The sequence below is a fragment of the Myotis myotis genome, unplaced genomic scaffold (assembly GCF_014108235.1).
Source record: "Myotis myotis isolate mMyoMyo1 unplaced genomic scaffold, mMyoMyo1.p scaffold_m19_p_1, whole genome shotgun sequence".
In the NCBI taxonomy this organism is placed as follows: Eukaryota; Metazoa; Chordata; class Mammalia; order Chiroptera; family Vespertilionidae; genus Myotis; species Myotis myotis.
In genome coordinates, this window is record NW_023416313.1 from 203,385,287 (window position 1) to 203,410,861 (window position 25,575).

Consider the following 25,575-nt stretch of genomic DNA (forward strand, 5'->3'; position numbering starts at 1 on the left):
TCTCATCACTGATGTTTCTCTCTCTCTCTCCCTCTCCTTTACTCTCTGAAATCAATAAAAGATATATTTAGAAAAAACACACACCAGTTTGTTTTCTAGAGGGAAAACAACAGAGGGCTTCTTTGGATTGGAACTTTTGGCTGCTCCTGTCCCTCTCTTACCCTTGGGCTAGGAGTTGTAGGTCAAGACCCCACCAGAGCATCCAGCGCCCAGGACCCACCTCTGGGAGCTGAGACTGGTCCAGAGCCACTGGCCTTAGCTAGTTCTGTCTCCTGGTGTTTCCTTGCTGCATTTCTTCTTTAGGTCTCTCTCTCGTCCTCTCTTCCTACCTGGCTATTCAATTCAGGCAGCAATGAAGTCCCGGCACAGTGACAGCTGAGCAGGCCCAGCAGTGATCTGCTCCATTAATTTCTCCCAGATCAATCCCTCCCAATGCCAACACTTCTTAGTGGCTGCCAGCCTCCTCCGGTCCCTGACTCCTCACCTCAGATTTACCTGCATGGCTCTGCTCCCAGAAAGCACTTCAGGGAGTCTGCCACAGGAAGGGGTCAGGGTCAGAGTGATGAGGTGGCCGATTGTGGATTTTCCAATTTCTCCTTGTTTAATTCTACTCGTTTATTGCATTTGCTGACTCATGCCATATTGTCTGCTTGTCTTTTTAAGTTAATGTGACAGCTTTTATCTTTTTTTCTGTGAGAATACTTGGATTGCTTAAGTATTTTTTCCAGTTTTCACCTTGGGTCTAGTCCTCTGTCACTGTGTAGGGATTTAAAATGCAAGCTCCCGCCCCAGCCGGTTTGGCCTAGTGGATACAGCATCATTGGCCTGTGTACTGAAGGGTCCCGGGTTCAATTCTGGTCAAGGGCTCATGCCCACGGTTGTTGGCTCGATCCCCAGTAGGGGATATATACAAGCTGCCGCCCAGCTGGTGTGGCTCAGTGGTTGAAAGTCAACCCATGAACCAGGAGGTCACCGTTGGATTCCCAGTCAGGGCACATGCCCAGGTTGCAGGCTTGATCCCCAGTAGGAGGCTGCTATCAGTGATTCTCTCATCACTGGAGTTTCTCTCTCTCTCCCTCTCCCTTCCTCTCTCTGAAACCAATAAAAACATATTAAAAAATAAAATAAAATGCAAGCTCTGCCCTGGCCGGTGTGGCTCAGTTGGTTGGAGCGTTGTCCTGTGTGCCACAGGGTCACAGATTCGATTCCTGGTCCGGACACATGCACGGGTTGTGGGTTCGATCCCAGGGCACGTATGGGGGTGACCAATAGATGTTTCTCTTTCCCTCTCTAAAAATCAATGAAAACGAATAAACAAACAAAAATGCAAGTCGCCAATGTTGTCACTCCCATCACCGTCCTGGCTCTCATGCCTGGGATTGCTCTTCTGGTTTCCTAGTTCAGTTATAACCTTGTTTTTATTATATTCTACTCATCTCTAGCTGATCTTACTGAGAATTTTTTTCACCAGCCTAGTCCACCATTTCCCCAGAATTTGCAAAGCTCTTTGCCAACTATTAGGGGCTGTAAAATCTGAAAAACATGATTACCTCCCATTCCACTGCCCACCTAGCTCCCTGCGGGAATACTTCCCCCAATCCTGACATCAGGCTATCTGCTTGGATTTATTTCACTTGGTTCTTGTCAACCCCCTCCTACCACCAACACCTTCCTCTCCAGTCTGTCCTCTTTATTCAGAAATGCCAAGTAAGCAGCAGAGGCCTGAAGAGTGATTATGTTTGGTTACAGCAGTGGTTCTCAAGCTTCTGGCCTTTTCAGTACAGTTCCTCATGTTGTGACCGAACCATAAAATTATTTTCGTTGCTACTTTATAACTGTAATGTTGCTACTGTTATGAATCATAATGTAAATATCTGATATGCAGGATGGTCTTAGGCGACCCCTATGAAAGGGTCGTTCGACCGCCAAAGGGGTCGCGACCCACAGGTTGAGAACCGCTGGGTTAGCGCTACATTCAACTTCAGAAACCAGGAAAATGTTAATTTTTCTTCTAGCCTTTTGTTCTTGCTAATTCCAGATATGGCCGGAAGAATGCCAAGTTCTCCTGAGGGCATGCAGGCCATCCACCTGGTATGGCAGAGGTGGCAGTGGGAAGGACTTACTCTTTTAGTAGTTACTTTTTTTTTAACTGTTAATTTTGAATTGTTGTGATTTTTTTTTAGAATATATTTTTATTGATTTTTTACAGAGAGGAAGGGAGAGGGATAGAGAGTTAGAAACATCGATAAGAGAGAAACATCGATCAGCTGCCTCCTGCACACCCCCTACTGGGGATGTGCCCGCAATGAAGGTACATGCCCTTGACCGGAATCGAACCTGGGACCCTTCAGTCCACAGGCCGACGCTCTATCCACTGAGCCAAACCGGTTAGGGCTTGTTGTGACCTTTTAATTTTAAAATGAGCAGCTACTACACTGCCTTATTATTCTCCTTATAGATATTACTGCTTTTCTAAGCTATTAGAGAGCAAGTGGAGGACATGATGTGCCATTACTCCTTAATATTTCAGTGTATATTTCCTTAAAATGAGGATACTCGCCCACATAACTTCTATACAACCAATAAAATCAAGACATTGACATTGATTCAATGCTTTCATCTACTCCAGAGAATGCTGATCATCCCAATAATGTCCTTTATAAGTGGTGGACCCAATCCAGGACCATGCACCCATTTAGTTGCTGAGTCACCGTAGTCTCCTCCAATCTGGAACAGTCCAGTCAGTCATTCCTTGCCTCCCATGACTGTGCCATCTTTGAAGATTTCAAGCTAGTTTTTTAAAGCTTTATTTTTATGGTTGACACTATACCCTGCCCCCAGGTCATCCACTTGAGTTTGTCTGGCATTTCCTCATGATTAGATTGCATAACCTAAATCTTATCATGAGGAAGTATCAGACAGACTCAGTACATCCCCTGCACAGCTCTGCTTATCTTCCCGCCCCCTTCAACAGGAGGTATGGTGAGCGGATTGCTCACAAATCAGCTCTGAACCTCAGTTGTGCATGTTCAGCTGTATGACGGCCCAGGAAGGGCTGCGCCCTGCCCTTTGGAACGAGTGTCAATGCGAAGATGTGATCACAAATGGTGAGCAGAGAGTGAGGCTGCACCTTGGCACACACACCACAGACTAAAGTGGCATGAGGGCCCCGGGAAGGCTGGGGCAGGACAGACTGTCCCTTCTCCGTTAGACAGTTACTGTGTGCCAGCCAGCACTGTGCACACACAGACACAGGCCTGCCTGCCCTCACGGAGTTTACACTCCAGTGAGCAAGGGGGCCAGGGGAGGCAGTTGCCAGGCTCCCCCGAGGGGAGAATTGTCAGACATTATGGAGAGTGCCTTAGGATTGAGGAACTTTGGTTCCTCCTCCTTGGTGACCAGGCTTGCTACTGCCTGGAAAGCCAGAGTAGGTTTGGGGATGGAATGGGGCTGGTCCCTGAATGGGCAGTGCCAGTCCAACCCTCTGCAGAGGTGCTAAGGGAGGCAGCGTGGAAAGAAAAGCCAGGGCTCTGACTCTGCTCCCTGCCCATCTACCATCAGGGCCATCTTTTTCATCCTAGGCATCTGGTTGGACCAGTACTTGGAAAATTCCTTTCAGCCTCCAGACGTTCTCTGCCTGAAACAGCTGATGGCCTTCATGTACCCCAACCTGCCTGGGTTGGACCTGGAGTGCTGTGTCCAACTTCTCCAGAGCCAGCTCCAGTGCCAGCTTACACCAGCTCCAACTGTAGACCTACAGCCAGAGCTAACTCTAGAGCTAGAACAAGCTCCAGTACCAGCTTCATAGCTATAGCCAGCCCTAGCCTAAGCCCAGCTCCAGTGCTAGCTCTATCACCAGCTCTAGAGCCTGCTGCAGAGCCACATTCAACTTCAGTGCCAGCTCTATAGTTAGTGTCATTTTCAGAACTCATCAGCACCAAAGCTAGAGCTGCACCAGCATCAGCCCTAGTTTTAGCTCTAGAGCTAAAAACAGTTCTCGCACCTACTCTAGCACCAGCTCTGGAGCTAGAGCTAATGCCAGCTCCAGAGCAAGAGCTAGATCCAGGGCTAGCTCTAGCCTCTATCCTCAAGCTAGTGCCATACTGAGTGTCAGCTTCAGCACTAGAAGCAGCTCTAGCATCACAGCCAGAGGTGGAACAAGCTCTAGGGCTAGAGCCAGCTCCAGAACTAAAGCCAATACCAACACTAGCCATAGCAATAGCTCCAGAGCCAGATCCAATGATAGAGCCAATGATAAGTACCAGCTCAGCCCCAGCTCTAACAACCAGTGAGGGCTAGAGCTTGCTTCAGAGGTAGAGCCTGTTCTTGGATATCTCTAGCAACCAGCTACAGGGTCACACCCAGCTATACTTCCAGCTCCAGAACCTGTGCCAGTTATAGATTTTTGGCCAATGCCAGTTTGAGTTAGGAGTGCCGGTAGCACCAAATCCAGCACTAAAGCCAGTCCCAGGTCCACAGCTAGTTGCCAGTTCTAGCACCAGAGCCAGAGCTAGAACCAGCTCTAGGGTTTCCTTTAGCTATTTGAGCATATTTAAGACAGTTGATTTAAAGTCTTTATCTAGTAAGTCAAACATCTGGGCTTCCTCAGGAATAGTTTCTGTCAATCTTTTTCCCTTTGAATGGGTTTTGTTTGTTGAAAACTGGACACTTACATATTATAATATGGTAACTATGAAAATCAGCTTCTTCCCCTCCCCCAGGGTATGCTGTTTTTTGTTTGTTTTGATTACAGTCATCTGTTCATTTTGACACATTCCAAAAATATTTTAGCAAAGACTTATCATCCCTGTCACATGTAGTCACTTGAAATCTGTTCAGCTAGTATTTTGACAAAGATTTCCTTGAATAACAGGAACTGAAAACAAACAAAAGAAAACACATCTCCCAGTCTTTACAGACTGGCTCTGTGGTGGGGCACTCCTTTAACACTTAGCCAGGCTGTTTATAACTCTGCCTCAGTCTGCTTGGATTGAGTCCAGAGCCCACGCAAAGGTGAAAGCTTAGGTCGTTCTCAGGTCTTTTCTGAGCATGCATCCCCTTGTGGCCATGTATGTGCCTTTCTAGAGTCCCTAACACACACAGTCATGCTCTCTGACCTGTCGGTCTGAACACACTGCTTTAGCACCACTGCAGGGTGGAGCTGAGTAAGAACAGTGCCAAGGCCTACATGCCAGTCAAGCCAGGAGGGTGAGACTTCAGTTACCCAGGGCTGCATTTCCCCAAGTCTTGGACTCCCAACCCACATCTCGGATCATTTTCAGTGGTACCAATAAGGCATTAAATAACCTTGCCTTTTTTCCCCTCCCCATTGATTTTGAGAGAAAGTGGAGGGGAGGGAGGGAGGGGAAGAGAGGAGAGGGAGATGGAAAGAGAAACATCCATGTGAGATTGTCATGACTGGATACCTCCTGCATGCACCCTGACCAGAGCCAGGGATTGAACCTCAACCCAGGTATGTGCCCCTGACCAGGAATCGAACCCACGACCCTTTGGTGTGTGGGCTGAGGCTTTAACCACTGAGAAACACCGGCCAGGGATAAAGAACCTCAAGTCTTATACTGAGAAAGTTACTACCACAGTTCCCACTCCATCTTTCAAATTTTCTGAAGGAGAAATATCTCATTTGGGTGCTAGTATGTCTAACTCCTATGATATCCCTAAAACTCCTTTCATACAGAGGGCAAGACTCAGGCCTAGGCTCAGCCTTTGTAGACCATCATATGGAGCTGCAATTTCATAAACTATGGTTTTCATTGGATTCATTTTTAGAGTTACTTTCTATTTACATCAAGTGTAAACTTTCTTTAAAAAATACATTTAAATGTAAAAATTGAGCTGATTTTTAAAAAACTTAATTAACAGTACAACAAGTACAGAGTTGCCCAGCAGTGGCTGAGTGTTGACCTATATATGAATCAGGAGGTAATGGTTCTATTCCCAGTTGGGCACAAGCCCAGGTTGTATGCTTGATCCCCAGAAGGGGGCATGAAGGAGGCAGCTGATCAATGATTCTCTCTCATCATTGATTATTTCTCTCTCTCTCTCCCTCTTCTTCCTTCCTCCCGAATCAATAAAAATACATATTTTTTTAAAAACTAAAAAAAAACCAAGTACAGCGTTCTGGCAAGAATCATGAAGGTTACAATCTGACAAGTGAATTTTGGGGAATAGAATATTGTTCTAGAATAAGGATGTTGGGTTTAATAATTGTCCATCTCATGCTTTTGTGATTCTAGAGTTTTTTCTGTTCAACTGGCTGTTGTTCCCTAACATAGTTTTTAAAAAAATCTCAACCTTATTTTTTTGCGGGATAAGACAAAAACCAAACCAACCAAACAAACAAACGAACAACAGAAAGTGCCCCAAAGGTTAATGCCTCAGGAACACCTGGCAAATGGAAAATGGATGATACGGAATAAAGTGAAAAACCAAGAACAGAAGGTGTCAGTGTGGTGGAGAATGCTGCTCCCTTCCTCTAGGCTCTCAAATACAAGTCTGGAAATTCAGTTAAAAAGATCATCTTATAATAGAGAAGAGAAAGAGGGAAAGTTGTAAATATTTTTAATGTTTATATTTTATATAAAAAAAGAAGTTATAAAATTTAAATAGCTGATTCAAGTTAAAAACCTGTTGTTGTATAATTTAACCAATTAAAAAGATGTCTGAATCTCTTGACTCCAAGTCCAACATTCTCTCCACATTGATCCTTCATTGCTTATAGAGTCCTCACTTTTAGGTTTTTCTTTAGAAAACAAATCTGAAGTAATTTGTAAGTAAATAATCAGCACTTCAAATGTCTGGCACCCTGGCTGAGGTAGCAGGAAGCCTGGCAGGACTAGCACCCCATGGAGGCCACACCTAGGTGGGCCGCTGCTGCCAGCGCTCCCTGCAAAGAAGCTGTGGGACGAACCTGGGGCCTCTGGGTGTCTCCTGGGCATGGCCACGCCCCGAGCTTGGCTCTCCTTTCAGTGGCCAGCCACATCCTTGGCTTCAGTCCACTTTGATTCTGGTCAGTTCCCACCTTCCTTCTCCGCAGAGTTTCAGAAGCCAGGAGTGAAACTACAAGAGACCACCACCATGCAGAGGTCAGGCTGCCCTGGCATCACAACACGAGGCCACTGGCGCCCTGTCCTCTGCCACCCCATCCCCCATTTTGAGGGGCCTATGGCCCCAGCCAGGCTCAGCCTTTGGGTTCTTCCTCCTGCTCAACCATCCTGTGAGCACAGGTACCTTCTCGAGGCTGCGCCGATGTCCCACGCTGATAAACGTTATGCCTAGCTGCTGGCCGATGCGGTAGAGTTCACTCTCCACCTCCTCAGTCAGGGCACTGGTGGCTTCATCAAGCACTGAGGGCAGAACCCGGTGGCAAGAGATGGAGAACTGCCCCTGCCTGCCTGTTTCTCCTTCAACCCACAGCCACCTCCGGCGGGGACCTAGAGAGAGGCTGAAAACTGCTCTGGCTTATGGGAACCAGCCTTAGAGAGGATGGGCCAACGGAACAGCGGCCAAGCTCCATCTCAAAAGCGTTCAGCCAGCAGAAGGACAAAACCCCCCAGCTTCCTACAGATCAGCGCCAGACACGGCCTGGGACCACTCAATCCAGGGAATCCTGCTTCCCCACAGGATGTCAGTCCTTGGAAAAATCCACACCTGCCATCCCTCTGCCAGGCACAGCTGGGGGGATGCCCATTCATGGTTGGCAGAGCATAAAACCACAAGCTCTCTCAAGGCAGCTCCAGCTGCAGCGATGGCAGAAAGCACACATCCAGAGCCACTCGGAGGCCAGGAACAGACATGCCCGCCATATGCAGGCGAGCTCTCCTACAATACCAACCCTGCCCAGGTGTGCATGAACACACGCTGCTACCTGTGGGCACACACAGCACCGGCATGCACACTTACAGGGCAGACCTCACCTGCGTACTTCGGCTGCAGGTAGAAGAGCCGGGCAAAAGACAGCCTCTGCATCTCTCCGGGGGACAGAACGTCATACCTGAGGACAGGGAACGAGAGGATCACTGGAGGAAGGAGTATACAGTCTGGCCTTTGCCTAGATTGAGTCTAGGCAGGAAGAGGTTCTTGCTACAGAGAGGCAGACCCAGGACAGATGGACGTCACCTCCCCTTTCAATCATAGCCCTGCTGCCCACACAAGGTGAGGCTAAAACTCTGCTCCCAAAGGCATGAAACCTAGACTTTGGGGTCAAGGAGCCATTCTATCCCTTCAATGGACCCCTAGAACCCACTGTCTTTGGGGGAAATGGCTCTGGAGCATCCCAACCCCCTTCTTACCAGTTCCAATCGACCTGGTGGTCCAGCCCCTCTGTCCTCGCCACCAAGTCGGACTGTAACACACCCAGTGGAAGCGATGTCCATGAAAGTGCCCATCCTGCTCCCTGAGGAACCCCCTCAGTCCCCTCCACACACGTGCCTGAGACAGACCATACCCCACTGGCGTACCAAGGTGGGGGCAGTCTGCCCCGGGCCGAGAGGAATATACTATCAACTACATTGTTTAGACGTGTGGGAGCATGGTGACAAGAAATAATAGTTTTATTATTATTTTAAAATTCACTACTGAGTGTGCCCCCGTTTTGCCCGTTATCTGGCCCACAGTTCCCTCAGCCACTTTTACTCCCATTCTCCTTGCCCCAGGCTCATACTTCGAGTCCTGGGCTAGTGATCAGTGCTACCAGGCAGCCTTGGACCTCAGGGTCCTGCCCTCACTTACCAGGCCTGCCAACTCCAAGAACCTCATGATCCTCTCATCATCAGTAGAACCTGCAAAACAGACAGGCCTCCTTCAGAAGTCAGCTCCTCCTGGGCAGCCAGGATAGATGGGCACGTCATGGCAAGGGGCAGGGGAGGGGGACCAGGATCTGGGCTGAGGCTCTAGAGGGCCAGGCTACAGGCCTAGGAAGGAAAGGTTCAGGGGAAGGAAGCAATCACCTCCCTTCCTCCAGTGGGTTCTCTCCTCCCGGAGGGGAAGATGGACGAGATGAGGTCAGGGCACAGGCCCCACGAGTTAACAGTCGAGGAGGAGGGGACCCAACCTGAAGCCAGCAGCCCGGCTGGGGCCTCTCCCAGAGGGCACGGGTGAGGCCGCAGTCAGAAAAGTAGGAACGACTGAAATGGGAGAACATGCCCGAGGAGGCCAGCTCACCTGAGTCCGGGTAGATCTCCTTCAGGGGGTATATCACCTGATAAAACAGAAAGCACACTGGCCTAGGACCAGGCCACGCTGGGGCTGCAGAGCCCACCCTCCCTCAGAATCAGCCCCAGGAACCGCCCAGGCTCCTATCTACCCGAGGAGAGCAAGGGACCCCCTGGCCAAGGGTCCAGTGGGAGAGGCAGGGCTGGTGGACAGTGGGCCAGGGCAATCCCCAGAAGGAGGGAAGAGGCTGTGCGTTTCCTGAGGGCAGGGCCCCCAGAAGCCACCCTGGTGTTCAGCAGACGCTGTGCTATTTCGGTTGCAGCCCCCACAGGTTAACCTGTCCCGGGGTTGCTCTGAGCAGATGGCCCAGCTCATGGATGTGAATAAAATACAGGGGTGGAGGGGTGGGCAACGTGGGTTTACAGCTGTGAGTACCTGAAACATGGGGTTTATTCTTGTATTAGTAGTCATTACTCACTGTACGTATTATTTGTATTACAACTGAAAACCAACACAACCGTAGACCTTCTTTTGCCCACTCCTGTATTTTTAGAGCCAGGGAGTTCCTGGGCACAGGCCATTTTATTACCCCACCTTCTGTGCCACAGCTCCCTAGGGCTGAGGCCTGCATACTGCCAGAGGTCCCAGTTGGGGGCGGGGGCGGGGGGAACAGGGAGGTGTGGGCCCCGGGATGACCTGCTCCCGAAGGGTGCCGTCGGTGAAGAATGGCTTTTGCGGCAGGAACAGCACCCCATGGGGTCCAAAGTCCACCAGCATCTGCATTGAGCCTGCAGAGCCCATGACACCTCCATTAAGAGATCTTCCAGGGACGGTAACAGCTTCTCACCCCTTTGCCCCAACAAAAAGGCTGGGTTTCTCACACACTCTCACACACACACACACACCCGCCGCCAAGCCAAGGCTGGCTCAGGGCTGGAGGCTGGTTCTCACCCCGTGTGCTCGCCCACAGGCCGCCCAGCACGCGGAGCAAGGAGGTCTTGCCGGTGCCCGTGTTGCCGGTGATGAGCAGGCTCTGCCCCTCGGAGATCTTTAGGCTCAGATCCTTGATTAAGGGCTTGTTAGAGGAGGGCGTGGAGATGCAGACCCGATCCAGGAGAAAAGCTGTGTCCGCTGGCTCTGCTGCTGGCCATCCCGGGGCCCTGGGTTAGAGAAGGGAGGGGGTGGGGAGGATCCAGCGTCAGTACCGCCAAGGGCAAGCTTTTCTCCTTGGGGATGTCACCTCTGGGTTGGGGTTATGGGCTGAATTGTCATCAAAATCACACGCTAAACTCCGAATCCCTAGTATCTCAGGATGTAACCACACTTGGAGGAAAGGGACAGGCGGCAGGGCTTAGTGAGAGGAAGAGGGAAAAAGGAGGAGGCTACTGTTCAGATTTTATCTCAGGCCCAGGCAGGTGTGTGCACTCTGCTTCCACCAGCTGGGGGACGGTGGAAATTAACACAACGAACGCCAGGACAGCAACACCTACTATAAATGTCTGCAACGTGCCAGGCACAAGCCACAGATTTCTTTCATTTGCTCCCCACAACTCTGCTGCCCAGCTGGGCAGTCCCAGAGCCTGAATTCTCACCAGCGCACACACTGCCACCGAGTACTCACCTGTGTGAGTCCCACTCGCCCTCGTCCAGGAGCTCGCCGTCCTGTGACTTCAGGGACATGTCCAGCAGGGTCTCCTCAAGCTCCCCAATCCTGGGCAAGAAGTGAAAACCCGAGGCAGGGGTTTGGGGGCCCAGGTAAAGGTAAGAAGTCTTTTTCTCTCATGCTCACTAGGAAATGGGGAGTTTTTCTGCTCCTTTTCTCATTCAGCCACATCTCCCAGTGCACAAGCTTTGTTCAGAAGCTGGCGGTGGGATGCCGCCTCACCTGTGGGTGTAACCAGCCACATCCGAGAGAGTGGTGGAGAGGTCGATGAGCCGGGTGAAGCAGCTGATGAGATAAATGCACACGAAGGCATTCTGGATGGAACGGGGAGCAGTGAGCACAGGCCTTGACCCCCCAGGCCCTGGGCCCTGGGCCAAGGGGCGGGGAGGCAGCGTGAGGGGTCATCATGAGGGATTCTCACCTTGCTGACCAGGGTGCTGAGCTCTGTGGGGCTAAGGTCTCCATAAACGCCACTGAAAATGGGGATTGCGATCACAACATAACTCAGGATGCTGCCCAGGTAGTCAAACGTGTTGATACCCACTGTGGAAGACACAGTGCGTGAGATCCTGAACATTCCTGTGCTCTGAGGGGAGCGGAAAGCCGAGCAGGACCAAGCTACTCCCTGGGTCTTCATGCTCCTGAGGACACACAGGGTGAAGGCAGTGGCTCCCCCTGGCTAATCCCTTCAGCAGAGCAAACATATCAGTATGGAGAAAAGAGGGGAGGGGAGGGGAGGGGGGAGGGAGGGGAAGGAGGGGAGGGGTGGGGAGGGGACTATCCCGATCCTGTGGTTCCTGCCTCCCGGGTCCCCTCTACTTACTGTACAGCCAGAGCTCCTTGGACATCAGCTCCCTCTGGGTCTGAAGGAGTCTCTGCAGCCTGCGGTCTGTCCTCATGTGCTCCACATGCCCAGCTCTGATGAGAAAGGCTGGAATGTCCATGGGGTCTGGAGAGCCTCAGCCAGGCCGGGGACCCTCTGTCCCGCATCACACCCTCCTTTAGGGACTAAGCTCATCCGAATGATCTTCACCTCTGACCCTGACACTTGCACCCACTCATCGCTTCACTCATCCAACGTGGTATTGTCTGCAGAAAGAGCCTGAACTCTCCATTGGCCAGACCTGGTTCAAACGCTGGCTCTGGTTAGTTACTATCTGGGTGATAGACTGATTACTTAAGCCTAGGAGCCTCAATTTTCTCATCTGTAAAATGGAGCTTGTAATAACCTACCTAATAGGCTAGAGTGAGAATTTCTGAATCCGAAGGGCTAGGCACATGAAGGGACCCAACAGATAACAGCTGCTATTGTTAAAGGAAAGCACAGGAGGAGGACACTAGGTGGCAGGCTCCGTGCCAGTCAGCCAGTGTGACAGAGGCGCTAAGACAGCCCCGGTTCAGGGTGGGCAGGTGCTCTGCCCTCTTCACCTGGAACATGGAAAGTGCGTACACAGAGCGTCTTCAAGCTCTGGCACCAATAGGCTTGGGCACTCATGCAGCCTAGGAAGGCTCTCGGGAGGAGGTGACCTGGGCTTCTAGGACAGGCAGGAAAGGTGGGGTGGGCAGAGGGGGCATTTCAGATTTTACATAAAGATGGGCACAGAGGCTACAAAAGCACACACCCAGAGTTCCAAGAACCAACCTGCTTCCCCCAGAGCCCAAAGCTTCATGAGCAGACGCTGCAGAATCCAAAACTTAGCACAGACCCACCCCACCACACTACCACACCCCAGCTGTCCTCGTATTCTTGGCGCCCCCAGGTGGTGGAAGCTGAAAACTGCTAGAGACAGGCAGAAGGGCAAAGGTCCCAGGGCTCCTCCAGGTGATCCAAGACAGCTCCCCTCCTTAAACACAAACCTCTGGGCCTGCCTGCCAATGACTCCCGCGGCCTCATAGGACGCAGCACAGGCCCTCCCTGGCCCTGAGGGAAGGAATGGGATTTCACAATGCTCCTGCCAGGAGACCGAACACAGCTTCACGTGGACAGTGCGTGTAGGGAGCAGGAATCCCAACCTCCTGAGGCTCCCACTCCCGCCTAGACTACAGAGCAGCTTTGGACGAGAAGGCATTCGCTCATTTCATTCTTGGAACAAATGTAGGCCCCACGCTAGGTCACGGAGAGGAACAAATCCCGGGGCTTAAAAACGATGGGGCAAAAAAACAAACAAAAGGACGAGGCAGACAAGGACAGCGAGATGCGGGGAGAGGATCACAGCCCAGTGGAAGGACGTTTGCCCCCAGGGCCCGGTGATGGTGGGAGGGTTGTACCATTCAGCTCTCCTTCTCTGCCGTCTCCCCTGGCAGCCCTGATCAGGAAGAGGGAACGACTCCCACTAAACTCACCTGAAGAAAGCAGCAGGCTCAGCATTCACGCGGATCTGCATGTGCTTGAACCTGAGCAGACCAGAGGAAAATGTGTGCTACAATGGGCAGTACCGGCCCCCTTTCGGAGGCCTGGATCAAGACCTCCAGACAAAGGGGAGTCCAGCTCCACCTCGAAACTGCAGCTTTCTCCCCAATCTTTCTGTGGACTGTCATGGCGTGTGTGTGTGTGAGGGGGGTGTGACTGGGGAGGTCCCAGGCCTAGGCAGGGTGGCAGGAGGCCTGAAGACAGGGTGGCCCCTTGCCTATCTCCAGAGAGGACAGGTGCTCACAGCACCTCCTCCTCCCAGGGCTGGGCCTGAAGGAGGCGTCCACGAAGCACAGAGTAGGGGACGAATCCATCGGCTCATCTGAAACAGGTGGTTAAAACAGAAGCACTGAGAAGGCCAAGATATGATGATGTTAACCAACCAGACACTGTTCTCAGTGCTTCTCATGTATAATCTCAGTTAATCCGCACAGTTCCCTCATAAGCAGCAGTACCATCCCTGTTTTAGGGCAGGAAACCAAGCTCAGAGATTAAAGACCTCAGCCAAGAGCACATGCTAGCAACTGGCAGAGCTGGGATTTGAACTCAGGCACCTTACTCCAGATCCCATTCCCTAACCATTGTGCCCAGCCCTCAAACCTCCAACACCGGAGACACACCTGAAATCCCCCTCCAGCTTTTCCTGCTGCACCAGCTTCGCCACAATGGGCCCCATCAACATTTTGTTCACCACGGTTCCCAGGATGAAATACCCGAAGATGCTCACGGGCCCGAGCCAGCCGGTGCTGAAAGGCAGAGACAGGGATGGTGGGGGGCGTCACATATGCCCGCAGGCCTCGGTCCTGATGCCTGCCCGCTTCCAGGCAGCCCCTGCTCGATCTCAGCCACCCAGTGAGGCCTCGGCTCCCGTGCAGTGGCATCCAGTACCCGGGCTACGCTGTCGGAGCACCAGATCCCTGAAACGCCACGGGGCCCACGGGCATTTGTGAGAAAGACTGGCATGCGGGTGGGAGGAAGGGAAGACTAGCCTCTTTGGGGCCCTGACCTGGGAGAGCTGGTCTGAGCGAGGGGCCTCTGGGGAAACACCTGGCAGGAGCGGAGGAGGGACTGGCAAGAGGGGCCTCACCTTTGGAAGCACTGATAGGTGTAATAGGCCAGGGTGAAGGGCGAGATGATCAGCTGGCTGGCCATGCTGCTGAGCTGCCGGCAGAACCGCTCCACGTCCTGGCTGATGCGCTGGTCCCTGGAACCAACAACACAGAGTCACTGGACCCAGGGAGCTGGGCTCAAGGCTTGAGAGACAGACAGTTCCTTGTCGCCCCGCCCTGCAGTGCCCCTGGGGGAAGCGGACCCCTACAAGGGCTGGTTTTCCAGAAGCAACGAGACCCTCAGGGTCCTAAGCAGGGTTCTGAAGAGTTGCTTGTTATGGTGCCTCAGGTTACTCCTCAGAAAATGGACAACGGAAGGCCCAGCGCCCCAGGGTCTCGGTCCAGTTCTGAGGGTAGATAAGCTGAGTTTCTGGATGATCAGGGAAGCGATCCCATTTCTCTCACTCCTCCCATTTCTTTTACGAGCATGAGCCTGTCTCCACTTGAGCTGTCTGGCTGTGGAAGCTTCTAGGGGTTGAGCCATAGAGAGAGGCCTCGTAGTTAAGCAGCAGCACCCTCCCAAAAATCGTTGCCGCAGAGCTCAGCTCAAGCTGAGAAAAGGTAATCTCAGGCAAAAAAGTGCTTGCGAGGGAAGGGGGGGTGCCGAGTGGGGAGGGAATGAGTACGCGGAGACCCCATATGTCCCGTCGCACCACCAGAGCCACACTGACTCCTATTTCCAATGAGACATGACGCTGGGCAAGTCACCTGCATTCTCTGGGCCTGTTTCCTCACCTGTAAAATCACAACAGCTAGCTTACAGCGGGACACGTGCTCCGTCCCAGGCACTGCCTATGTGTATTACACGAATATCGTTTCACCCTCACTACATTCTTTGAGATAGGAAGTATTCTTCTCATTTTACAGAAAGGGAACCTGGGGCTTAGCGAACTTAAGGCCTATTAACTGGGGGGTGAAAGTATACAGATTTAAATCCTAGACAGCAATTTTTTACTGCTAGAAATCCGAAAGCTGGTTTTCTAGCTTTTTCTAGCAAGGACACTCTCTTCAGAGGGGGCCTGATTTAGAGAAATCGGCTGCTTCCTGATTTGGAAGCCCAGGATATGAAATGGACAAAAGGAGCTGCTCCTTTTTTTAGCTTTTTGTTCTCGGCCCTACAGCCTGTCCAGGCCTCCTCTGCAGAGCACCCTGCCCCCCTGGCTCTCATCAACCTGTGCAGGTAACTGTGGGTAATCTCCAAGGGATCTGCCACATCAGCGCTCCGGGGCTGACCCAGGCAGAGAGAACCATGCAGAGGGCAGCGAGGACTGAGCGGGGAGGCCTACGGGTTGTCGACGTCATCCCGCAGCACGTTGAGGGTGTAGTACACGCGGCCGCGGAAGTAGAGGTGGTGGAGATGCTCGGTGAGGTCCTTCCTCCAGCTCACATACAGCAGGTTGCAGGTGAACTGGTCAAAGCTCTTCAGCTGTGCAGTGGGGGAGGCAGGGGGAGGGAGGGAAAGGGAGAATGGCGTCCTGCAGGTCTCAGCTCAAAGCTCAGAAAGCATCTGCTGACCAGGCCCAGGCCACTCCACTGACTGCCCACTCAGCACTTCCTCATGTTTAAAGCCACCAGTCATGGGACTTTCTCCTTCCTCACTCACCCACATGTTCATTCCTTCACCAAACAGCGAAGGGCTTACCGAAGGCAAGGCCCTCTAGAGCCTTTCTACAGTGTACTGCCTTCATCTGAAAGTAGGTGAGCTTCTGGAGATTGGAAACAATATTTTCTATTCTATTTATGTCTATTCTATTTACTTCTATTCTATTTACTTTTCTGTCCCAAAACATGGAACAGGGCTCTGTATACACAGGTACTTACTGACCGAAGACACATCAAAAGTGCCAAAGTGTGATGGGATGGCTTCCCTAAGAACCAAGAAAACGAGCAGTACAGCCTCACGGAGTCCCAACAGAGCCCCGACTCTCATCACCCCCATTTATGTGGCACCTGTTTGCTAAGCACGGGGGAAGTGACAGTGAGCTCAGTCTGGCCAGGGAGCAGACAATGACGAGGTGTAAGGAGGGTTACCGCAGAGGGCAACTCGAAGTGTTAAGCATGAAGAGAAAAGGACAGAGTTTGGTGGAGGAAACATGGGAGAGAAAGCTGAGGAGGACTTGAAGGTGAGGCACCTTGAAAAGTGAGCAGGCATTAACCAAGTAAGCGAGAGGTGGGGGAAGGAGGTCATTCTGCAAGAAAACAGCAGGTGCAAGAGCTGGGAGGTGCGACACGGAGCCAGCTGAGTGACAGCCTCAGTCCCAGAGGAACAGCAGCTCTGGCTGCTGATCCTGAAGCAAGAGTTCTGGGAATGAAAAGAACAATGATCATTTCCGCTAAGTGCTGAATTAAACCAGAACCTCGTGGCCTGTGAGCTTGAAACACTCAAGGAACTGGCCCCAGTGGGCCAATAGCAAGATCAATGCCCTACCTAGGGTTCCTAGAAAAGGCAGGGGACACACGCCCACAGCCTGATTCCTACTTCCTAGGGACTAAGTGACACTGGGCACTCCGCTCACACCAGGCTAGAGAGAAAGAGAGACACAGGGAGACCTTACCATGGAGTTGAGGACGATGAGCACAACAGCCAGGAATGTCAGGGCCTTAAACCCGTCCAAGTCTTTGTTTCCCAGGACCCCGTAGTACTGACTGGGGATCAAGCCAACCTGGTAGATCACCAGTTGTTCTGGGGGGAGGGAGAGGAGTCAGACATCAGTGATGAGGGGTGGGGAAAGGAGGAAGGCTTCCTCTTGAGTCCCTGCCTCATCAACACCCCAGAGAGAAGGAAAGGGGCCCCAAACCAGGGCTGCCCTCCCCCGCTAGCCCGGACCCACTCACTCACCCAGGAGGGCCACACCCAAAAGGGTCAGGAACATCAAGGCATTCTGTGATGAGCAAGAGGGAAACAAAACCTTTTGTATCTGCAGGAACCGCTGGAGAAACCGCAGATCTAATCTGGGCCTGAAGAATAGAAGGAGAAGCAGGGAGAAACTTAAGAGGGCAGTTGAGCCTTAGAGAGCAGAGACCAAGCTTAGCTACACTGTCTGGGGCCAAGGGTTGGAGTGTTCAATGTTCAAACCATGCAGATGGTAGGGTGGGAACAGGGATAGAAAGAAATTTCTTTAAGTTGAATAATGCCATAAAAGGTTATTTACAGTAAAAAAACAAAAAACAAAACATAGTTAATAAACTTTAGCCACATCCTCTTTATGGCCATAAACAAGACAAGGAAGTCCACTTCATCAAGGATTTCAAGGTCCTGGCTGAAGGAATAAAGCAGGATAAAGAAATGAGGTAGGAGGATTGAAAGGGAAGAGATTAAATTGTCATTATTTGCAGATGACTGAACATTTACAGAGGAAACACAAGCAAAAAAGTAAATAAAATGTTGTTAATAAAAGCAATTAAGCTAGATATAGGGTTAACAAACAAATATTAAGAGCACTCTCTACCAACTATCACCAACTGGAAAATGTAAAGTAAGTGTCATTTATAAAACAAAGAAAAGTATAGAAAACCTATAAACTATCCAGGAAATTACTTTAAAAAAAGAATATATAAGACATTTTGGAGGAAGACCAAAAACTCTATTATAGGATGTGAAATAAAGAAGAGCTGGCAGGACTTAACATTATAAAGACCTCATTTCTAACAAACATAGTCTATAAATTTAACATACCAGTCAAAAACAGGACTTCTCTGAGAAACTTTATATGGAAATAAAAGTCCATGAATAGCTTAGGACAATTGTGAAGAATACGAAAGGAGGAGGAAGAGACCCAAGTCATCAGGTTATAAAGATATATCAAATATTACAGGACTGGGGTAATGACAAAATGTGTTAATACAGGAACAAAAACAGCAATGGGGCGAGGGGATGCAATGGAATAGAGACCCAAAAATAAAAAAATAGACGATACATCACAAGAAGAACATATTAATATTAATAGTTGTCAAAACTGATTAAACATGTACTATGTACCCAGTACTGTTCTACACATCTTACATGTATGATTCCACTTAATTGTCACAGCTTTAAGCTATAGAGACTAGATCCTTTTTTATGGATGAGGAACTGAGGCACTTGCCCTGCCACCCACCTGGTAAGTGGCAGCACTGGGTTTTGAACACCGGCAGCCGGGCTCTAAGAATCTGTACTCATAACTATGCTACACAGCTTCTCTAATTTTTAATTAATTCATTACTTATTAATTGAAAATGGTGGAGGAAAATTTAGGTCATTACCTTAAATCATTTACAAAAATAAACTCTAACAACTCCAAATGGCTTAAAAATTTAAATGTGAAAAGTAACATTAATATTTAGTTAATATAAGGAAATGTAGAATATCTCAATGAAGATATAGTGGGAAGGCAATTCATTCTTTTTTTTTTTTTTTTTAGAAAAGCAAGCAAGAATTTATTGACAGCAGCAAAAACATTCCTAGGGCAGTGAAACAAGGAAGGGCATAGAAAAAGCAATAGAAGCGCCTACGCTGGGCTGCACTGGTTCGCTGGGAAGTCAGAGAAAAAGGGGGAGAGAGGGCTTTGGAGACAGGTTCAGGGGGTTAGCCTGGGATGAGCTGCTGCTGACCATTGCTTCCCTGGTTGCAAGTCTCATGTGGGGAAAGGAGAGTGGGCAGGGAATGGCACAAGCGTGCTCCCTGGAGCGATAGCGTGCTGGCAATTCTTTTTAAAAATATTTTTTTATTGATTTCAGAGAGGAAGGGAGAGGGAGAGAGCGATAGGAACATTAGTGATGAGAATCACTGATTGGCTGCCTCCTGAATGCCCCCCACTTGGGATCGAGCCTGCAGCCCAGGCATGTGGCCTTCAGTCCACAGACCAGTCAGTGCTTTATCCACTGAGCCAAAGCAGCTAGGACCAGATCTGGCAATTCTTAAATAAGACCCCAAAACCACAAACCGTAAAGGGGGAAACAAATGAATTTAACTTAGAATGAAACATTTTTGTTCAATACAATGCCAAAGGTTAAGTTAAAGAATTGGAGAAGAAAAACAAAAAAAATGAATTGGAGAAGGTATTTGCGCAGTGTAAAACCAACAAGGGGTTAAAATCCAGAGCATACAAGGAATTCCTGAAAGTCAGGAAAACAGGAAATCCATAAAAAAAATAGGAAAAGGATATAGGTAATTCAGATGCCCTAGCCTGTGGTCGGCAAACTGCGGCTCGAGAGCCACATGCGGCACTTTGGCCCCTTGAGTGTGGCTCTTCCTAAGCCTTAGGAGTACCCTAATTAAGTTAACAACAATGTACCTACCTATACAGTTTAAGTTTAAAAAATTTGGCTCTCAAAAGAAATTTCAATCGTTGTATTATTAATATTTGGCTCTGTTGACTAATGAGTTTGCCGACCACTGCCCTAGCCGGTTTGTCTCAGTGGATAGAGCGTGGCCTGCAGACCAAAGGGTCCCAGGTTCAATTCCAGTCAAGGGCACGTACTTTGGTTACAGGCTCCTCCCCCTCGGGGCCCTGGTCAGGGCATGTGCAGGAGGCAACCAGTCCATGTGTTTCTCTCACATCGGTGTTTCTCTCTGTCTTTCCCTCTCTCTTCCACTCTCTCTAAAAATCAATGGAAAAATATTCTCGGGTAAGGATTAGCAAAAAGAGAGAGAAAAATGCTTAATACATGAAAATTAACACAACGGGATACCACCTTACAGTCGATAAACATTAAAAAACCAAATAATATCAAACTTTGGTAGGGGGTTAATGGGGGGGGGAGGGTGAATGGGGGAAATATGGGGAAACAAGGACCTTGACTCCATGCCCTCGGGAAGTATAACCTGGTGTGACCATTCCAGAGAACAATTTAGTAGCATAGGTATGACCCAGCATGGGACGGATAATCCGGAGAAAAGCACCCCGACCCACAGGAGACCAGTGCCGGCATGGTTTGTGGTGGTTAAAAGTTGGAAGCAGGTCCTGGCCGGGTCGCTCCGTTGGTCACACAGTGTGCGACACCAAGGGTGCGGGTTCGCTCTCCCACCAGGGCACATATAAGAAGCAACCAATGAGTCTTTGAATGCATAAATCAGTGGAACAACAAATCAATGTTTCTCTCTCTTAAAAAAAAAAAAAAAAGGAAGCCATCGAAGTGTCCATTACTAGTATATATAAGCAAAATGGGAGAAAACTAGATTACTACAGCATACATGACCTCAAAAACACAGTGTTGGGTAAAAAGTGTTCCACAAACTCGGGCGGATTATCATTTAGATGAATTCTAAACCACTATTTTGCTAGGTAACATATATGCAAACCTAGGTAAAGTGGGCGGTAAAGACACTCCCTGAAGATACACCAGAGTGTGTGTCTCGGAAGGGGAGTGAGAGGGGTTGGAGACTAAGGAACGAAAGATGATAAATACAACATGGGCCACGGTGTGCCAAGAACCGAGCAGGGTCAACAACTCAATTCCGTGCACTTGAGGTGAGAGAAAAGCAGGCAGGGAGGGAGGAGAGGAAGAGCCAGCTCCCAGGGAGCGGATCCCACACCCGGCTGCAGGCGAGACAGAAGTTCCCGCGAAGCTGGAGGGCGCCCACGGATCCGAGCGGAGGTGGGCGCCACTTCGGGCGGCGGCTCTCCAAGCGCCGCGCACGAGAGCGGCATTGAGCGGAGCCCCTGCCCCACACAGCCCCGGGTAGGACGCCCCGAGGCCCGACCCTCCTCCCCAGCCGCCCTGCTCACCTGGCGCCAGCCCCCGGCGCGGGCCCCCGAACCGCCATGACCCAGATCCCGACCAACCCCGGAGCCCGGCTGCCCCGGCGTCGGGTCGGATCGGATCGGGCAGAGTCCGAGGAGGGCAGAACGCACGGCCGCCCAGAGCGGGGCGGGGCCAGAGCGGGGCGGGGCCCCGACGACCACAGAGACGGGCGGATAGAGAGGACACAGCCGCTCCCGGAAGCGGCCGATTTCTCTAAAAGAACCATAGAGTGCTGAGCATCACGTTCTGTCGACGGGGCGACTAGAGCGCCCCTTGTGGATGTCGGAGGTTCACAAGGTAGCCAAGAAATGTGACTGAAATATTTTACAAGTATTTTAGACTCTGAGTATAGTAAGTATTTCATGCATTCTTCCAAAGAAGCCGTAGTGATCTTTTTTTTTTTTTTAAATATATTTTATTGATTTTTTACAGAGAGGAAGGGAGAGGGATAGAGAGTTAGAAACATCAATGAGAGAGAAACATCGATCAGCTGCCTCCTGCACATCTCCCACTGGGGATGTGCCCGCAACCCAGGTACATGCCCTTGACCGGAATCGAACCTGGGACCCTTCAGTCCACAGGCCGACGCTCTACCCACTGAGCCAAACCGGCTTCGGCGCCATAGTGATCTTTTAACAACATAAATCAGACTTGAGATTGCAGTTAGAATAAAATCCAAGCGTTTTCATGGCATAAGTGATCAGGTCCTCCCCTGAGTCTGCATTAAATGTTTCCTCCACTCTGTTTCCTCTTCAGGGCTTTGCAATTAGAGTCGTCTCTCCCGGATCACTCCCCCCACACCTGAAGCTTTTCATTACTGGCTCTCTCATTAGTGCAATAGTCTTCGCTCACCCTACCTAGAACATGTTGTCCAGGTCCATCATTAAAATACATTTTTATTTTCTTCACAATATTTATCATTGAAATTATCTTATTTCTTTGCTTATTATTTGTCTTCCTCTATAAGATAAACTTCATGTGAGTGAAGTTTGACTATGGCTTGCTCATTGCTGTTGTATCCCTAGTACCTAGTGTCCACCCCCGAGCAAGAAAATACCTGCCTGATCTTCCAATCTCATGCAAATAAAGATTCTAAAGCCTCATAGTTTGAAGGACTCCTAGTGGCTGTTGCGCTCAAAAATTAAACTCACATACACCACCACCACCACCAGAAAAACCAGAGCCTAGCAGCCGTTTCTAAACAGGGACCTCAACACAAGCCCCACTTGAGCGGGAAGCCTGCCCTAAACTGTCTGACATTTGCACTGGCCAGTGTTGCTCAGTTGCTCCAATGCACACACGCACTAGTAAAAATTAAAGGAAGAAAAAAGAAAAAAAGAAAAAGTAAATAAATAACCAAAAAAATAAACAAAACAAAAAACTTTTAACTCCTTAATATCAAATAGCCTGTGTTCAAATTTCCAATTGTTTCATGATCTTTTTTTTTTACAGTTAAAAAATAAAATCAGGATTCAAATAAGGTCCACACATTGCAGTTGATCGATACATCTTTTGAGACTCCTAATCTCTAGATTCCTCCTCCATCACTTTAGACCAACCTCTATCATCTCTCTCCTGTCCTGCAAAAACCTTCTAACTGGTTTTCATACCTGCATTCTTGCTCCTGCTCTAATCCTGTTCCTCCCAGCCAGAGGGATCTATAAAAAATGTAAACCAGATTAACATCTCCCTTAAAACTCTTCAGTGGTTCAAAAGGCTCTAGTGCCCTGGCTCTACCTACCACTCCAATTTCTTTAGGAAACCCGCTCTATGAAGGACTGTATTATTCCTTCCCATATACCCCATTTTTCTCCTGATAGCTCTTATTATAGCTTGTTACTATAGTTTCATTTTGTGTGCTTACTTCAATAATGCCAATCCTGGCTGGCATGGCTCAGTGGTTGAGCATCGACCTATGGACCAGGAGGTCACGGTTCAATCCCCAGTCAGGGTATATGCCCAGGTTGCAGGCTTGATCCCCAGTGTGGGGTGTGCATGAGGCAGCTGATAAATGATTCTCTCTCATCATTGATGTTTCTATCTCTCTCTCCCTCTCCCTTCCTCTCTGAAATCAATAAACATATATATGTTTTTAAAATGCCATGCCTATTATGTTCATTGTCACTGTATGTCCATTGTCCAGAAGCACTTAGTAAGGGCACAATAAATTTGTTGAACAAATATGAGCTAGACAATCCCTAATCTCAAGAAGCACATAGGAGAACCAAGATGGCGGCATAGGTTAATGCCGGAGTTTGCTGCCTTGAACAACTACTTCAAAAGTGAAACTAAAAGACTGAACGGACATCACCCAGAACCACAGGAACGCTGGCTGAGTGGAAGTCCTACAACTAGGAGGAAAGAGAAACGCATACGGACACTCAGAGGAGGCACAGTGCTGAAGTCAAATTCTGAGGTGCGGAGTGCGCGGAGCGGGCTGGCGGCGGAGGGCGCGGTTGGCGTTTTCAATCGGGAGGGAGTCGCAGACTCTGAGCTCCAGATACGGGCGAGTCTCTAGGGACCCTGACTCAAACGGGAGAAGCGGGACTGTCTGGCCTCGGTCAGAGCGAGTGCAGCTTTCTCTCCGAGGGTTGCAGCGGGTGCTGGGACTCAGAGAGGCAGAGCCCCTGGGGACAGGACTGAGAGCCACCATAACTGCTCTCTCCGGCCCACCCTGTTGATCCTGTGCGACCCGCCCCGCCCAAGCCCTGCACAGAGGCATTTGCCGGATAGCCTCAGGCAAAGGCTAGATTAGCACCTCCCTAGAGGACAGAAGTTCTCTCACTGCAGACACAGCTGATTCTCACAGCCACTTGGCCTGGAGGTCAAACTCTCCCTGGTATTAGCTACAACAATCAAGGCTTAACTACAAGACTGCGCACAAAGACCACTAGGGGGTGCACCAAGGAAGCATAACAAAATGCGGAGACAAAGAAACAGGACAAAATTGTCAATGGAAGATATAGAGTTCAGAACCACACTTTTAAGGTCTCTCAAGAACTGTTTAGAAGCCGCCGATAAACTTAATGAGATCTACAAGAAAACTAATGAGACCCTCGATGTTATGTTGGGGAACCAACTAGAAATTAAGCATACACGGACTGAAATAACGAATATTATACAGACTCCCTACAGCAGACCAGAGGAGCGCAAGAATCAAGTCAATGATTTGAAATGCGAGGAAGCAAAAAACACCCAACCGGAGGGGCGGAATGAAAAAAGAATCCAAAAATGCGAGGATAGTGTAAGGATCCTCTGGGACAGCTTCAAGCGTACCAACATCAGAATTATAGGGGTGCCAGAAGATGAGAGAGAGCAAGATATTGAAAACCTATTTGAAGAAATCATGACAGAAAACTTCCCCCACCTGGTGAAAGAAATGGACTTACAGGTCCAAGAAGCGCGGAGAACCCCAAACAAAAGGAAATCCAAAGAGGACCACACCAAGACACATCATAATTAAAATGCCAAGAGCAAAAGACAAAGAGAGAATCTTAAAAACAGCAAGAGAAAGAAACTCAGTTACCTACAAGGGAATACCCATACGACTGTCAGCTGATTTCTCAGCAGAAACTTTGCATGCCAGAAGGGAGTGGCAAGAAATATTCAAAGTGATGAATACCAAGAACCTACAACCAAGATTACTTTATCCAGCAAAGCTATCATTCAGAATTGAAGGTCAGATAAAGCGCTTCACAGATAAGGAAAAGCTAAAGGAGTTCATCACCAACAAACCAGGATTATATGAAATGCTGAAAGGTATCCTTTAAGAAGAGGAAGAGGAAGAGGAAGAAAAAGGTAAAGATACAAATTATGAACAACAAATATGCATCTATCAACAAGTGAATCTAAGAATCAAGTGAATAAATAATCTGATGAACAGAATGAACTGGTGATTATAATAGAATCAGGGACATAGAAAGGGAATGGACTGACTATTCTTGGGGGAGAAAGGGGTGTGGGAGATGCGGGAAGAGACTGGACAAAAATCGTGCACCTATGGATGAGGACAGTGGGTGGGGAGTGAGGGCGGAGGGTGGGGCGGGAACTGGGAGGAGGGGAGTTATGGGGGGGAAAAAAGAGGAACAAATGTAATAATCTGAAAAATAAAGATTTAATTAAAAAAAAAAAAAAAAAAAAAGAAGCACATAGTCCACTGTCTCTGCTCGTACTGTTTTCTACTAGGACTGAGCTTCCCCTTTTCCAGACACTAGACTTCTGGGCCAGTTCCTCACTCTCATATATAGACGAATTGGTTAAGGAAAATAAAAAGGAAATTAATTTGGTAATAACTATCAAATTTTATTTTCTTAAAAATATGTTTTTACTGATTTTTAGAGAGAGGAGGGGGGAGAGAGAGAGAGAGAGAGAGAGAAAGGATGATGGCTCAGATGCCTCCTGCATGCCCCCTACTGGGAATTGAGCCCACAACCCAGGGCTGGATTCCTAGTTCCTGGCATACAGATGGTGTCCGTTACCCTTTGGAAATGAATGAA

The 25,575-nt window shown here is 49.4% G+C and overlaps 1 protein-coding gene across 7 annotated transcripts; it reads right to left on the reverse strand.

Moving 5' to 3' along the window:
- Positions 1-6,555: 6,555 nt before the first annotated feature.
- On the reverse strand, positions 6,556-21,205 carry ABCD4 (ATP binding cassette subfamily D member 4). 7 transcript variants are annotated; one of them, XM_036312872.1, is made up of 19 exons: positions 21,064-21,205; positions 17,196-17,314; positions 16,912-17,039; positions 15,643-15,782; positions 14,335-14,451; positions 13,868-13,993; positions 13,181-13,231; positions 11,661-11,755; positions 11,259-11,380; positions 11,060-11,151; positions 10,796-10,885; positions 10,126-10,334; positions 9,871-9,962; positions 9,184-9,220; positions 8,752-8,801; positions 8,313-8,365; positions 7,938-8,014; positions 7,252-7,367; positions 6,557-7,080 (listed from the first exon to the last, which is right to left on the reverse strand). In XM_036312872.1, the coding sequence occupies exons 1-19, from the start codon at positions 21,099-21,101 to the stop codon at positions 7,012-7,014; spliced, it is 1,821 nt and encodes a 606-aa protein (XP_036168765.1). In that variant the 5' UTR covers positions 21,102-21,205; the 3' UTR covers positions 6,557-7,011. The 7 variants fall into 7 exon arrangements, 6 of the variants coding, with proteins under 6 accessions (XP_036168804.1, XP_036168811.1, XP_036168765.1 ...); XM_036312883.1 differs by having other exon boundaries at positions 17,196-17,238; positions 21,064-21,162; XM_036312892.1 differs by lacking the exon at positions 6,557-7,080 and having other exon boundaries at positions 7,946-8,014.
- Positions 21,206-25,575: the final 4,370 nt, after the last annotated feature.